General features: G+C 36.9%; 1 protein-coding gene across 1 annotated transcript in view; it reads right to left on the bottom strand.

Annotated features, from left to right (window-relative positions):
* Nucleotides 1-16005, bottom strand: part of LOC136848434 (uncharacterized) — a 32781-nt gene that overhangs the window by 7964 nt on the left and 8812 nt on the right. The window contains exons 3-4 of the mRNA XM_067120722.1: nucleotides 9408-9513; nucleotides 2858-3051 (exon numbers count right to left, since the gene is read on the bottom strand). Of these exons, the coding sequence (XP_066976823.1) occupies nucleotides 2858-3051; nucleotides 9408-9513 (300 nt within the window). The remainder of the gene's footprint in view (nucleotides 1-2857; nucleotides 3052-9407; nucleotides 9514-16005) is intronic.

Raw genomic sequence — 16005 nt, forward strand, 5'->3', positions numbered from 1 at the left:
TTCTCTTTTCTGTTGTAAGTGATTTCCTTTTGACTCTGTTTGCTTCAGTGGGTATTAATAACTGCAGTAACTAATTTTAAGCCTGTTATATTTCTTAATTTCTTTTAAGTTTCTCTTTTCTATTATAAATCATTTCCTTTTAACTCTGTTGGCATCACTGGGTATTAATAACTGCAATAACTGATTTTAAGCCTGTTATATTTCTTAATTTCTTTTAGGTTTCTCTTTTTAATTATAAATAATTTCCTTGTGTTTCCAGCTCAAGCTACTCTGAACTAGATTTCGTTAAGTCAATTAGTCTTGCCCTCATGCCCTCATTTCTATCGTGAGATATTCCAGCGAGGAATGATAAGCTATTCCACACTGGAATGTTAGCCGAGGCATCCCAGATAGGAATGGCAATTAATTCATAAATAAAAATGATGACTGTTATATTGGAAATATGAGTAACAATAACTGGTATCAGGAATATGAATAATAATTGACGTTTCATAGATTAGAGTGCTAAATAATTAATGTGTCCTACGCTCCGTGCGAATGATAAGCGAAGTACCCGCCATGGGAGCGACTATCGATGTATTCCAGATCTGGGTCACACTTGTTGATTTAGTCATTCAAGGGGGTTCTTACTAAGCCAGGTATCAATATTTACTTGAGAACTAATCATTTAAGTGGTCGAGTTTTAGTTAAATTCCGAGATCATATGACAAATGTATAGTATACATTCCTGCTTTAAGGCACTGTGATTCGTTTAACTATACACAAGCTAACTTTGAATGTTCTGACGAACTGTTAAAGATCAATGTTAGACTTACACCCTAAAGGAGCAATAGACCTACTACTTAAAGATGGAAGATTGTACGATTCAGAAAAAGAAACAGAAGTAGGAAGAGAATTCCAAAGCTTTGCAGTGGAGGAGAGGAAGCGATTTAATGTTTAAGGTAGTGAAACGAGGGTGTTGGCGTGGCTGGACAGCAAGATAAAGAGATCAGAAAATGAAGGAAATGAAACAGAAGGATCGAAAGGTGGATAGCAAGATGGAAAGGAAGGAAGAGAGAATGGAGGTAAAGTGAAAAGCTAAAAAGTGTGTGCAGGGAGAGGAAAGAAATTAGAGTCAATGTAAGTAAATCTGAATAAGTTACACAGTGTTGATTATCCTAATTTCAGGTCCATATTTCTCAGGTAGCGTGATTTAGAAATTCTATTGCTCGCAGCTTCAGAGAAGGTGTATTATTATTGTTCATTATTTTTTTACGGATGTTCTTAAATTAACGGTGGCTTTAAATCAAATGTGACCTTCGAACCTCCTGAAAATCATTCATGGTATATTTTCTTTTTCTGTAAAGGAAAACTATTGAAATGGCTATTTGTCTGTTCGTCCGCACTGGCCTCCCTCAAGTCTTAAAAACTACCAAGGCTAGAGGGCTGAAAATTGGTATGTTGATCATCCTCCCCCCAATCATTAAATATACCAAATTGCAGCACTCTAGCCTCAGTAGTTTTTATTTTATTTAAGGTTAAAGTTAGCCATAATCGTGCCTCTGGCAACTATATAGGACAGGCCACCACTGGGCCGTGGTTAAAGTTTCCTGGGCCACGGCTCATACAGCTTTATACCGAGACCAACGAAAGGTAGGTCTGTCGCCGGTGGCCTTGATTATACGCTGTACAGAAAACTCGATTGCGCCGAAGAAACTTCGGAGCATTTTTTACTTATTTAATATTTGTCCTATTCTTATTCCATGACTTCTTCTAAAGTGAACAGATTTTCTCATTCCTCCTTGTAAGAGACTTCCCACTCATTCCTTCTGTGTTTTGAGATACACTTGTCTTTAGATGAAAAATGGCCAAGAAGCTATTTAAACCAATCTTGACTTTATAGTAGATAGACTTCTGTGTCACTCTTAAAATCTCAATTATGGTAAAGAGAAGGTAACTTTGTTAACTTTAGCACTATATTAGTAACGATAAGGTTTTTTTTTTACGGGAACATTTTAATATTATGCCAATCATTCATGTATTTCAAAATCATTTGACTTTATCTTTATCCATCTTATTTTGAACTAAATTAAGAAGAGAGTAACAAAAGACACTCGGCTATGTACATATATCCGCAACCAGTTCTCTAACATATTAGCCTCGGTAATAAAAGTAGAATTGTTAAAGAAATGCTGGTAAGATGGAGGGTAAAGGGTATGTCATATAAATTATGTCAACAGTTACTTGGCTTGCATAATTCTAGGGCAATATTACGGTTTTGCAACTTCAGTAAGCTCTAGAGACTAGCCAGAAAACATAATAAAACAGAAGTTTAAGAGCTGCAATAGACCATTTTATGCCGATTTATGAATAAAACATAACTTAATGAATTCAGAAATTCATGAATAAATGTTTATAAAGGCTTAACAGATGCTACAGGTGTAAAGCTTATTCACAGCTGTGTGTGAACTCAGAGAAATAATTTACAGCACCTGCTATAAGACAAACAAATATTAAAAATATACCTTGAATGATTTTCAGGAGGTTCGAAGGTCACATTTGATTTAAAGCCACCGCTAATTTAAGAACAGCAGTAAAAAAATAATGAACAATGTTAATACACCTTCTCTAAAGCTGCGAGCAATAGAATTCTTAAATCACGCGACTTGAGAAACATGGACCTGAAATGAGGATAATCAACACTGTGTAGCTTATTCAAATTTACTACCGTTAATACAAAATAATCAACAAACAAAATCAAGAATGAAACTGTCTTTTAAGCAGATTCAACTGAAAGATAAACAGTTCACAAAATTAACTATATCAGGTTATACGCAAATGTGCAAGATAAATAAATACGAAAGATAAATAGACTCACAAAATCATTTGCACTGCAACAGACTGCTTGTTCGTAAGTCTGGATCACGAGAATCGGTTCCTTCGAAGAGGTAAACATCTTGAAGGCGATGCCAGGTCCCTTGGGCACTTCACAGCCACAGCAGTTCGTGTCAGATCGCAAAGAGGCAAAGTACAGCAGTGTGCTCTTGGTGTCACTCACGGTGTAACATCCGTCTGAAATAACAATGGAAGGAATTACAAGTCGAATGAGAGGTGTAGCCTCTAGTTTGAATATATACAAAGTGGTAATATATTTCATTAATGTCAAAAGGAAAGAAGCCTCTATCTGAAAAGTCAGAGGAGAGGTATGGCGTCCCTTAGAAAAATCAGGAGAGACGCAGCCTCCATCTAGTAATAAAAAAAAAAATCGAAACAGGAATGTGGCATTGATCTGAAATTGCCAGAAGAGATCTGAAAGATTCGTAAGAAATGAAACAAGTAAAAATTAAGCCGAAGTTTCTTCGGCGCAATCGATTTTTCTGTACAGCCGCTACAGCGTATAATCAAGGCCACCGATAATAGATCTATCTTTTTCTGGTCCCTGTATAAGGCTGTATGAGCCGCAGCCCATCAAACTTTAACCACGGCCCGGTGGTGGTCTATCCTATATCGTTGCCAGAAGCACGATTATGGCTAACTTTAACCTTAAATAAAATAAAAGCTACTGAGGTTAGAGGGCTGCAATTTGGTATGTTTGATGATTGGAGGATGGATGATCAACATGTCAATTTGCAGACCTCTAGCCTCAGTAGTTTTAAGATCTGAGGGCGGACGGAAAAAGTGCGTACAGAAAAAGTACGGACAGAATACAGTGTGGACGGACAGACAAAGCCAGCACAATAGTTTTCTTTTACAGAAAACTAAAAAGGGTAGATCTACTTGTCATTTAGGCCCCCAGTTGAAATCTCAGCTATGAACATCTTTAGGTGATCCAGTTATCAAGAATTTTAGTGGCTGTAATTTGCTTAAACGATTTCAATTACGTAAAGGTACACACTCACATATACACATAGACACACACTATCATATATATATATATATATATATATATATATATATATATATATATATATATATATATATATATATATACATACAGTATATATGTATATATATCGATAGTTTTATCCTTAGTATACACGTGACTTTGATATTCTTTCAAATATTAAGCCACAGCTTACACGTAAATGGAATTTTATATAATATGCGCATCTTCCCCGGGCAGGATTCGAACCTAAAGTATGTCTTTGGGGTTTGACATAAAAGCGAAATTTTCTAGATAGCTGAAGGGATAGAAGATAATGGCAAAGAAAAGTTTGCGTATGTCAGTACTGAATGCAGTAATGAAACATTTTGAATAAACGTCTCGATTGATCTTTTCTAACTGTGTTTGTGTGTGAGAGAGAGAGAGAGAGAGAGAGAGAGAGAGAGAGAGAGAGAGAACAAGCAACCTTCAAAAGACACGGACTTTCTATTGATAATCGTTTTGAGTAAACCTTCGCGAGTGCTCCTGCTGGCAGTCTTTCATTATCAGTATTCGCTGTTTGCACACAGACTAATAACTCGTAACCATGGTAACAGTTATTTGTCATCAACAATACCTCGAAACTGAGCCGTGACCACAGACACAGACCAATTTATCTTATTGAACACTGATGAGTGTTATAGCGACGTAACGGTACTTGAATAATGTTCTAAATCGATATTCATTTATTATATTAGTCTGTGTTTATTATATTCTTGTGTGGCTTCCTGTACCTGAACTCTCCTAAACTTCTCTTAAAGAGAACGGGTCTATTGCATTCCATTTCGTATAATCTATTTCCTTTAGATAGTTCTTAGAGGAGGTCACTGCTTTTCCTAAGCCGTTGTTTTTCCATTAGTTTTAGGTTGTGGTTGTATAGTTGTATACAAGGTCACTCTTACTCATCCTTAAGGTAGGGGAGAAATTAGATCACTGATTCCAAATCCCCTATTTTCCCTGTATTTCTTTTTTTAAAAAGAGGTTGATAGATAACGTCACTTTTATTCGCCCTTTCTCTTCCTTTCCTTCAGGTCAGGGCGAGATAAAGCCACAAATATCGCTAATCTCATATTTCATCTATATTCCCTTTGTGCTGTTTAGATATGGTCACCATTATGTGTAAACTCGTTATTCACATTTCTTCAGTTTGAGGCATTTGTTGTATTATTTTCTTTAAGTAGCTGTCAGTAATGGTCACCCTTATTAGTATTTTTTCTTTCATTTCTCCAGGTCGAAGCTAGGTCATTCACAATCCTAATCCCTCATCCTTCCTGTATTCCCTTCAGGTAGGGGTCAAACAGGGTCAACTTTATTCCTGGTCTCCCATTTTTCATTCTTTCCTGTGAGTTGGTCTTTATCCTAATATCCTAGGTTTTCCTTCTTTCTTCCAGGTAGAGGTCAGATAAAGTCATTTTTTTTATTCCTTGGTGCTGGACCTTTAAAAGGTCGCCTTGTTCCTTTGACACTACTTTTTTTTCAGGGCCTTAGATGAGATGGCATTTTATATTTCCATTTGGTATCTTTGCTTCAGATCGAGCTCTTCTTCTTCTTCTTCTTTTGACGTGCTTTTATTCCCATTTTTGTATGGGGTAAGCACGATGCCTTCTTTTGAAGGACTTTTTGATTTGGCTTTGGGGTAGACCTGTGGTCTCGATCGGCTGCCCTGCCTGACATCGCTTAGACCCCGGTACGTATGTTTCATGTATCATACCCGACCCAACGCCCTTTCTTCCAGGCAGCGAGAAGTTATTGCGCGGGTATGGCGAGAGTTCGAGACGTGTGAGATGTTTGTTATGTTTTTAGAAGGTGTTGTAGTGGCTTTGTTTTGTGTGTGTATTTAGTCTGTAACATCCATTTGCTTTTTAAGCAAACCTATCCGTTGATTACATATATAATCCCGGGATGTCTACACGGATAGCAAAGTGTCTGCCTCTCTGCTAAGCAGGACAAAGTCGTTTATACACTTCTCTAGAAGAGCTGGTTGTAGCCAACGTCAGTCTCTTGTTAATCCATTTTACTTCGAAGTAAATGTAAGATTATTTATTTATCTATTTACCTATTTATTCTTTTACTTATTTATATATCTATTTTGTTATCTATTCAATCGTTCATTTTCAAAAGGGATTTTCGCAGCACAGCAACGCAATATGCTTGAATGCTCCTAGCAATTTTTTCTCCGTCAGTGATAACCGCCAACAATGGATTCAATATTATTACGCGTCATGTTTCTCCGACCACACATTATAGAGCCAGCTAATATCAGGTATCAATAACATTCATGTCGCTCCTGTCGAATACAAGGCAGTAATAAATTAAATGTAAGTAGTTATCGGTTACTTATCGATGTTGCTGCTTTAGTGCGGTTATATTGAGGTTATATAACTGAGGATCATCTTATTGACTAAACTGAGACGAAGCAAAGCGCAGTGGGATTTTGAGTAATATTATTATTATTATTATTATTATTATTGTTATTATTATTATTATTATTATTATTTAGAACATGAACCCTATTCCTATGGAACAAGCCCACAGGGGCCACTGACTTGAAATTCAAGCTTCCAAAGAATATGGTGTTCATTTGAATGAAGTAACAGAAGGTCATAGAATATACAGAGAGAATGGACCAGTTATTAGAAAAGAAAAGATAAATGAACAAATCACTAACTAAACAGATAAAGATGTAGGTAAATTATCAAAATGCAAAGAGAATTGTTTCATGGTTGTAGTGCTTCGATGCAAGAAGCTGCGGGTGAAAATGAGACCTGAATTTTGTGAATGTTTAGGTGGGTGACTGACTGTCGACATTTCTGTGGCATATCACTGGGTGGCTATCCATTCACGTTTTAGATTAAGCCAGCTTTGTGCTTGGCACGGGCACTTGCTCTAGGGCAGCCTGTAAACATAAGTAACCTTTGATATCGATAGTTTGTTAGTGAAACTACCCTAGTCAAGTTACAGAAGCCGATATCACTGATAATCCAATTCTTGATCTGTACGTTTGTTTTATGAATCGTCACGCGATTGTTAAAACTGATACTTTCCCGCATTTTACCTTCGTTTCTGATTCTTAATCTGACTTTGTCCTGTTCTCAATATTATGGGAAATTTTGAATTAGTGAAAAAAATATATATGTTAAGATACATACATACATACATACACACACACACACACACACACACACACACACACACACACATATATATATATATATATATATATATATATATATATATATATATATATATATATATAAGAGAGAGAGAGAGAGAGAGAGATAAATATACATATATATATATATATATATATATATATATATATATATATATATATATATATATATATGTCTGTGTGTGTGTAAGTGTGTGTGTAAAATTTGCTTTTGGGTCATAAGAGCAGTGGGGAGCGCTTGGGGAGCAAGAAGGGTAGAAAGAGGGAGTAATAATAATTTTTTCCAGTGCATAAACAGAAATATGATAGATCCTACTCTAATAATCATAGGGTCGTAACTCTACTCAGTATCCCAGGACAGGTGTATGATGGGTATTTGATTGACAGAGTACTAGTTATGAGACTGTTATGTGAGAAGTTTCAAGGTAAAGGAAAAAAGTTGCATGTGGCACAATTGGACGTAGAAAAAAAACGTTTGACAGAATCGATAGAAGCAACAAGGAGTGTGTTGATATTCTGTATGGAGGATAAGTCGTTGGAGGGTAAAGTTTTTATATTGGAGCGAAACATATGCTGGAATATGCAGAAAGGAGAATTATGGGTACTGTGTAAAAGTGAGTCTGAGGTAAGTGTGTCAATATCTCCCTGGCTGTTTAGTATCTTCATGGATGGAATGAAGTGAGAATTCAGAGAATGGAAATTAAAAGCAAGTCAGAGTTGTGTGATAAGAAAATGTGTTGGAAACAGACTGAAGAAAGACTGATGCCTGCAAATGTATGGTACTGATCGGGGACAGTGAAGAGAATGTAGAGAAATGAATGAAAGTGCTTGCAAGAATAGAAAGCTGAGAGTAAATACGACAAATGAAATTTAAAACAACTAAAATAAATACAAATGAATACAAAAAATAAAAAGTAATAATTAAAATTAATTTTCTTATCGCACAACGCTTCACTTGCTTTTAATTTCCATTCTCTGAATTCTCACATCATTCCATCCCTGAAGATATTAAACAACCATGGAGATATGTTGACACACCTCAGACTCACTTTTTAATTCTAAGGTTCATATCTTAAAATAAAAAAGGCCAACCTTGAGGTCACATAGCTGGGATGGGAATCCCGCCACGGCAATGAGGCTCAGAATAGACGCCCAGTATTTTGGTCCGTTCTAGTCATGAAAATTATAAGAAAACACAGTAATTAGTGAATATTTTCAGTGAAAAATACCGCGAATGGGCGAATTTTCCACGAATGACCACGAGTAATGGGCGAATTTTCCGCGAATGACCACGAGTAAAGTTTAAGTGGAAATGGAACACAGGAAGATGTAACAATTAGTGTTAATATGGATGGTGGAAGAGTTGGGGCCGTTGATTCATGCAGGTATCTAGGAGCAAATAATTTATATTAGATGATGGTAGGATGAGAGAAGGGGTGGGCTACTGACTAGTGAAAAAAGGAAGGTAGAATGGTCAGTACAAAAGATAGGGTAGAGACTTAGAGTCAATGAAAACCAAGGAGGGAATGTATGAAGTGATTGGTAAACTAACTCTTGTTTATGGAAGTAAAGTGTTGGTTCTGGATGCTAATGAAACAAGTAGAAAATGCTCCGAAGTTTCATCGGCGCAGTCAAGTTCTCTGCACAGCGTATAATGCTGTATGAATCTTTCAGCCACGGCCCTTGAAACTCTTAGCCGCAGCCCATGACCTCAGCCACGGCTCATGAAACTCTTAGCAGCGGCCTATGAAACTCAGCCACGGTTCGGTGGTCGCCTGTATTGTTGGTGCCTATAGCGGTGCCAGAAGTACGATTATGGCTAACTTTAACCTTAAATAAAATAAAAACTACTGAGGCTAGAGGGCTGCAATTTAGTATGTTTGATGATTGGAGGTTGCAGCCCTCTAGCCCCAGTAGTTTTAAGATCTGAGGGTGGACAGAAAAAGTGCGGACAGACAGACAAAGCCATCTTAATAGTTTTCCTTTAAAGAAACATAAAAAACCAAAGCTTGATGCTGTTGAAAGTAGTTTGAGCAGTCTATGTGGCGTCAGAATAACTGAAAGGAGGAGAATAGCGGAGATATGTACAGGTACTAGAAATGTTATTGTAGGTGAAATAATTGGTAAGAGCGTGTTAAGGTAGTCTGGCCATGTGGAAAGAATGGAGTCCCAAATATTGTAGAAAGAATATACAACCTGGAACTGTTAGGAGTGAGGGTAGACTACATATAAGAGGCACTGGGAACCAATAATAATAATAATAATAATAATAATAATAATAATAATAATAATAATAATAATAGTAATAATAATTTTTTAGATTAGTAAACTGACCTCTACGACAACCGATGACGACTTTCTGCAGGTGACTGAGAAGTTGAAAGTCGTCGAAATAGAACTTCTTCTGCTGATCCGGCATGGCCGATATCCGCCCATATCTCTGAAGGAAAAAAAACAGATAAATAATAATTCTCCATATCTTAAACATTCGATTTATTTTTCCGTCAGTATTTCTATTCGTTGATAAGTTCGAGAAACCTGTGGTACTACCTCGAAGAGTCCTGCATTTTTGTCTTAGCTATTCTATAAAAGTTTCTTTTTTTATGCATGTTCACGTTTATATCTTGTTTAATTATCTTTAGATTGTTGTCGTTTATTTATTCTCATTTCTCTATTTCTATCATCATCATTATTCAGAACATGAACCCTATTCACATGGAATAACCCCTCTGGGGCCAGTGACTTGAAATTCAAGCTTCCGACGAAAGAGGTAACAATATGTAATAGGAAATATAGAAAGATGAGATCAGTTATTAGAAAAGAAAAAAATAAATTGAAATATCAATAAGTAAGTAGATAAAAGTAGCATCTATGCTTGAACTTTTGAAGTTCCAACTGCACAACATCCTCAGGGAGATTTTTCCGCAGTCCATAGGAGTGAGGAATAAAGGATCTCTGGAACTAAGAAGTTACACAGTAAGCTATATATACTGCGTATTGGTGCTTCTGCTGTTCAACATTTTATTCTTTCGGAACTTGCTTTGCAAGTTACTGGTCCTTCACGCTTGTTCCGTTTGCGTTTGCATACCCTGAATAACAGTTTTAAAACTTTCTAATTTTGCGTGTATTTTGTCAATAATAATAATAATAATAATAATAATAATAATAATAATAATAATAATAATAATAATAATAATAATAATAATAATAGCAGTTCACGTCCTGTCAAGGATTTTTATCGGAAGTAATAATAATGAAAATAACCTCTATACCATAAAACTACGCTCAATAAACTCTATCGGAAGTACTGAGTAAAAATCATCCACAATTATGTATATGAACAAGGCGGTATTTATCAAAATAAATACGATCTTCTTCAACCATCTGTCTGAAGAGGACCTTCGTGCACTTGGTCGAAAGCTCCCATTTTTTTTAATTTATTTATTCACAAATAAAGTTTATCAATAACTGTGGCTTATCAATAAACTTTATGTTTAGACTTGCCGTTCTCAGGACCTCTATGAGTAATGTTTGACTAATATGGCTAGATTAAAAAAGGTTAAAGTCCTCCTGGGCCTCGCAAGGCTCCGGTTTCTTAGGCCGACAGGCAGTGGAGAAGTCCCGTTGCCTAAGACTCGTGGCCAGTGTGTCACTAGGCCCACTGTTTAACACCCCAGCCGGAGGGTTGGTACGTATTTTCTTACTAACCCTCTCGAGTTTTCGGACCGCTAGGCTGGCGGGCCACCGGGTGATAAATAAATTCTCAGTTTTAGTCTAAACTGTATGAGGATTCATGAGACAGCGCCTAAACGTCTTGTTTTACCCGAAGTCATCCCTTCTTGGTCGAATCATTATACTCATTATACCTCCATCTATTCTAGATAAAGCTGGCCTTTTGCCAGAACGGGCTCTTGCTCTTGGGCAGCCCGTCACGAAACCACTGACTGGCCTAAGACTCTTAAGGTTACTCCATAGTTTGAAAATTCCAGTATGAAGTTATATCGTCTTCCAGTTTCCAGACTGGATAGGGTTGAGGTGCGGGGGAAATGCAGCTTCATATCTTTTGTTAATAAAGCCTATAAATCGAAGGATGTATACGGGAATATAAAGTTAAGTTAAAGAGTGGAAATACTGATGATAGAAGCATTTACAGTAGTAGTTGTATAGCAACAGTAGTGACATCAAAAGGTAAAAATTAACATAAACTATTTTCTTCATTAATAATTATCATCATCATCATCATCATCATCATCATCATCATCATCAAGATACTAGTGGTGGTATTAAACCGAAAACTAAATTATCTATAAAAGCTCTGTTGAACTGACTAAATACATAAAACTCAACCGTGGCAAAAGTGAACTTTCGGTAAAGCCATAAATTGCAAAGTCAAGCAATGTTCTCTAGTACCACCTACTCACCAACGCAAAGCAAAACTCACTTCCCGAAGATATTTTTGCCAGTCATGCTTTTAAATTCACCTTTACTATAAAAAAGAGAAAAAGAAAAAGGAAATTGAACACGACTGGTCTGCGTGTTAGCGGCGTACGTTGTACATTTCAAGAAAGAAATGTTGATATTTAACCTTGGGTACACATTTGACATTTGGCCGACTTTTCGAATGCGTGATGAATTTCTTGTTCATTTGCATGCGTGCAGTTTGAAGTGCGTTACCGTTTTATTTTTGATTTATTTTTTCATTTAAGCTGGTCGTTCTTAGTTTTGAGATCACGCCAGCGTTTTACGATATCAAGGCCGTTCAGTTATTGGAGTAATAATTACAATAATGTTATGATAATAACAGCTGAAATCTCATAATCGCAGGAGGCAGAAAGATCTTGAAAAATTATTCTACAGATGTGTCGATGTAACGTATTAATTCACCAACTGCAGAGAGCTCCGTCAAGAAAGCACATCTTCCCTCGTCGATGTCTACACCAGACTCACAAAGGGAGGTGTGCGGGTTTCCAGAAACTCTCTACAACTTTAATATATCACTCTGTCATTTTTTATACATTACTACTTCGATAAGAACGAAGTTATGGTCCACTTATAATAATGTCCGTCAAGAATACTAAGCTACCAACTGAAATGACGCAATCAAAATATATTTTACTACTCTAACAATCGTAGCCTAATTAAAGCTAATTTTACAGAATTTTCTCGAAATCAGAGGAATAAATTGAAGGGCAGGAGAATTAAAATAGTTTACTTAGACCTTGACAAGAATGTATTTTATGGGCTGAATTATTTTAGAATATCCAGAACGCAGAAGGACGTTTGAAGTTTTGAGGATTATGAAATGATTAGCGAGATGAAATAATGTAGAAAGGACAAACACCCTTCCGTACTATTTAGTTTAACAGCCTCAAAATCTAAGTAAAATTCCTTAATTTTCTCCAGTGGAACTGTCAGGGATTAAGATGTAAATGGGAAGAACGAAGGCTACTAAAAAAAAAAAAAAAAAAAAAAAAAAAAGGCTACACTAGAGAAATGTCTTACTACCAAATTATTCATTCAGGCAATTACTACAATGGTGTAGCTTCCTAAAGGCCTGCATATTTTACAGCATGAAATTCTATTTTATGAACACTCACATCAAGAAGAGCTTTGATACAGACAGAAACGTTGCACTGTAGTCTATGCATGTTCTTTTAAAAGAACCATTTCAGAGTTTTTATGAACGTATTATACATGTACTTAACATATTTTTTTTCACGTATTAAGGACTATATACACAGATATCGATAGTGCCCTCAACTGTATGTTTTATATGCCGTTTTTCAAATGTAATTTGCCTATACAGAGTCAAAATACATTTTGTTTATCATTTTTAAACAACATTTCAGCAATACCAGCAATTCTTTTTGCTATGATCGAATATTCACGATGACCGCAGTCATAACATATCGAAAATATCCTGCGCGATGTAAATTCATATATAGATAACCCATAACTGAGATATACGATACGGATTTATTTATCTGTTTTTTTTTTTAAGTTTAAGTTGCAAAATGGAATTACAATTTTGTCTGGAAACGAATGGCAACATTTTACCGATAAGACGTGGTATATACCTGTATCTATATTGAAGGCTCTCAAACCCCAACTAAGTGATAGTTATCTTTAACAAGTAGAAAATGCGCCTAAGTTTCTTCGGCGCAATCGAGTTTTCTGTGCATCGTATAATCATGGTCACCGAAAACAAATCTCTCTTTCGGTGATCTCAGTATAATGCTGTATGAGCTGCGGCCCATGAAACTCTCAGCCAGTCGTGGTGGCAAGAGTTGTTGCGTTGCCAGAAGCATGATTGTGGCTAACTTTAACCCTAAATAAAATAAATACTAGTGAGGCTAGAGGGCTACAATTTGGTATGTTTGACGATTGGAGGGTCGATGATCAACATACCAATTTTCAGCCCTCTAGCCTCAGTAGTTTTTAAGATCTGAAGGCAGACAGAAAAAAAGTGCGGACAGAATAAAGTGCGGACGGACAGACAAAGCCGGCACAATAGTTTTCTTCTTCAGAAAACTAAAAGTATGGAATGCATCGTCTCCTTTGATTTTTCCCTATAAAATAATACAAAAAAAAGTTATAAGTTAAGAAGTTCCAGTGTTTTCGAGGACATCTTCAAAATATTGGTGGAGAAATTTAGAAAAACATTATTCTTCCAATCGCCACTGATTTCTCATCCAGACCACTGAACTCGAAGTATTAATCCAGCGACGGATTTCTTTTAGGTTCTCTGAATCAAAGTTTTAGTGTGAGAAAGACTAGATCCAGTTGCCCGACCTGGTGACAAGGGAAGGCTTGTTCAGAAGCTATTGGAGAGAAAGAAAGAAAATAAGAAAAAATTGCGCCGAAGTTTCTTCGACGCAATCGAGTTTTCCGTACAGCGCATAAAGCCGCAGTGTCACAACCTTGTTGTCACTGTCTTCGACTGACATCATTACGAGCCTCTCGATGTGCTGCAGTATGAAACTCTCAGCTACGACCGGGCAGCGCGCTCCCCAGATGCGGTCAAGTGAAGGCGGGTCTGCGACGCCTCCGGAATTGGATTCGGTGGTACCAGACGCTCAACCCATGGGTAACCTTAAACTTAAAAAAAATAAAAAAAAAAACTGCTGAGGCTAAAGGGCTGCAATTTGGTATGTTTGATGATTGAAGGGTGGATGATCAACATGCCAATTTGCATCTCTCTTGCCTCAGTAGTTTTTAAGATCTGGGGGCGGAGAGAAAAAGTGCAGACGGACAGACAAAGCAGGCACAATAGTTCTCTTTTACAGAAAACTAAAACGACACGAAAGAGATGACTGAACAGACCTACTGTATATATGTAACCGTTAATCACTCAGAGTAATTTAACGAAACCAGTGAGTTAAAATCGCGGTTCTTAATTCTCAGTGGCCTTGTTCAAAACGTGATTGCTACTTAGGCTATACGACTTCATTAAACGCTCCTGCTCGTAGTAATCAACCTTCACCTGTCACGTGTCAATCTACCTTGGACTAGTATTTGGTCATGTAAAGTGAAAATTAACAAAGACACGAAACATCAGAACGACGTAGTGTTTTTCTTTCTCGGCCCCATTTTTTGTGCTTTTTATGATAATTTATTATTTTCCCATACTTAGACTTATTTTTCCAGTCAATGACACTGAAACAAGAAGCTAGGTAGCTTTATCAAGGCCGGACTTAGGTGCCAAAACTTATTTCTGACTTGGGACAAGCTCTTGCCTTTCTGTGCCAAGTACTTCAGTATGTTTCCTTAAAGCAGAAACTACTGAAGAAACAACTCAGTACCCTTAGAACTGATAGACCCGGTTATTTAAACGAAATTATTTTGCATCTGTACCGGAATTTTGTTATTGAACTGAATTGAACTGAATATAGAATTTCGGCCAAAGGCCAAGCACTGGGACCTATGCGATCATTCGGCGCTGAAACGGAAATTGACAGTAAAAGGCTTGAAAGGTGTATCAGGAGGAAAACCTCGCAGTTGCACCATGAATCAATTATTAGGAGAGGGTGGAAAGTAAGATGGAAGAAAGAGAATATGAAAGGAGGTACAGTAAACGGAACGAAAGGGGTTGCAGCTAAGGACCCGAAGGCATGCTTGCAAAGAACCTTAAATAATGCCTACAGTGCACTGCACGAGGTGCACTGACGGCACTACCCTTACGGAGGAGAGAATTTTGTTATTCCTCAAGTATTTACGATCTTCGGCTCTATATTCATTAGAGAGTCACTGAATGTCTCTGTATTCGTAGCGACGATAAATAATTTTAATTTCAGGTTCGCACAGTATTTAGTGAAGTGAAAATTATAAACCGCCTAAATACTCACCTCAGCAAATGATTATGAATTTATTAGAATGATACGTCCCATTGACGGGCGATCTATGAATCGTCATTAGCAGCCAAATGACATTGTTCATTCCTTATCTTTACCATTTTCTCTTTTATCGATTTCCTTCTTGAGATCCGAATCATTTTCTCAGTACTTATCGCAAGTGATGTTCTCTTCATATGACGATGAAAATGGCTTGTATTTATGTTTTAATATAAATATAAAATAATTATAATATTTACTGATATTCTTCCAAAGCAGTATAAAGCATATCCTTTTGTCACCGAAAGTTAAATCTCGTTTTTCCCGACCTTCCAAACTTTCTAACTCTGCGAACACTCGTTTAGATTAATCAATTCCTGTCTAACTTCTTAACGAGGTTGAGTATTGAACCGGGGGCCATCCTTTAACGAGGCCCAAAACACACCGAATGTCGCTAGGCAACAGAAAGCAGGCGGTGGAGGGGCGGGGGGAAGGGAGCCCGCCCCGGGGGGCAGGGGGAAGAGGAGGAGGACAACGGAGCTCAATTTGACTGTTGGTCATCACTGCATAACGAAGCGCATATTTTTAGATTCCCCTTTTAC

Source organism: Macrobrachium rosenbergii, chromosome 19 (assembly GCF_040412425.1).
Source record: "Macrobrachium rosenbergii isolate ZJJX-2024 chromosome 19, ASM4041242v1, whole genome shotgun sequence".
In the NCBI taxonomy this organism is placed as follows: domain Eukaryota; kingdom Metazoa; phylum Arthropoda; class Malacostraca; order Decapoda; family Palaemonidae; genus Macrobrachium; species Macrobrachium rosenbergii.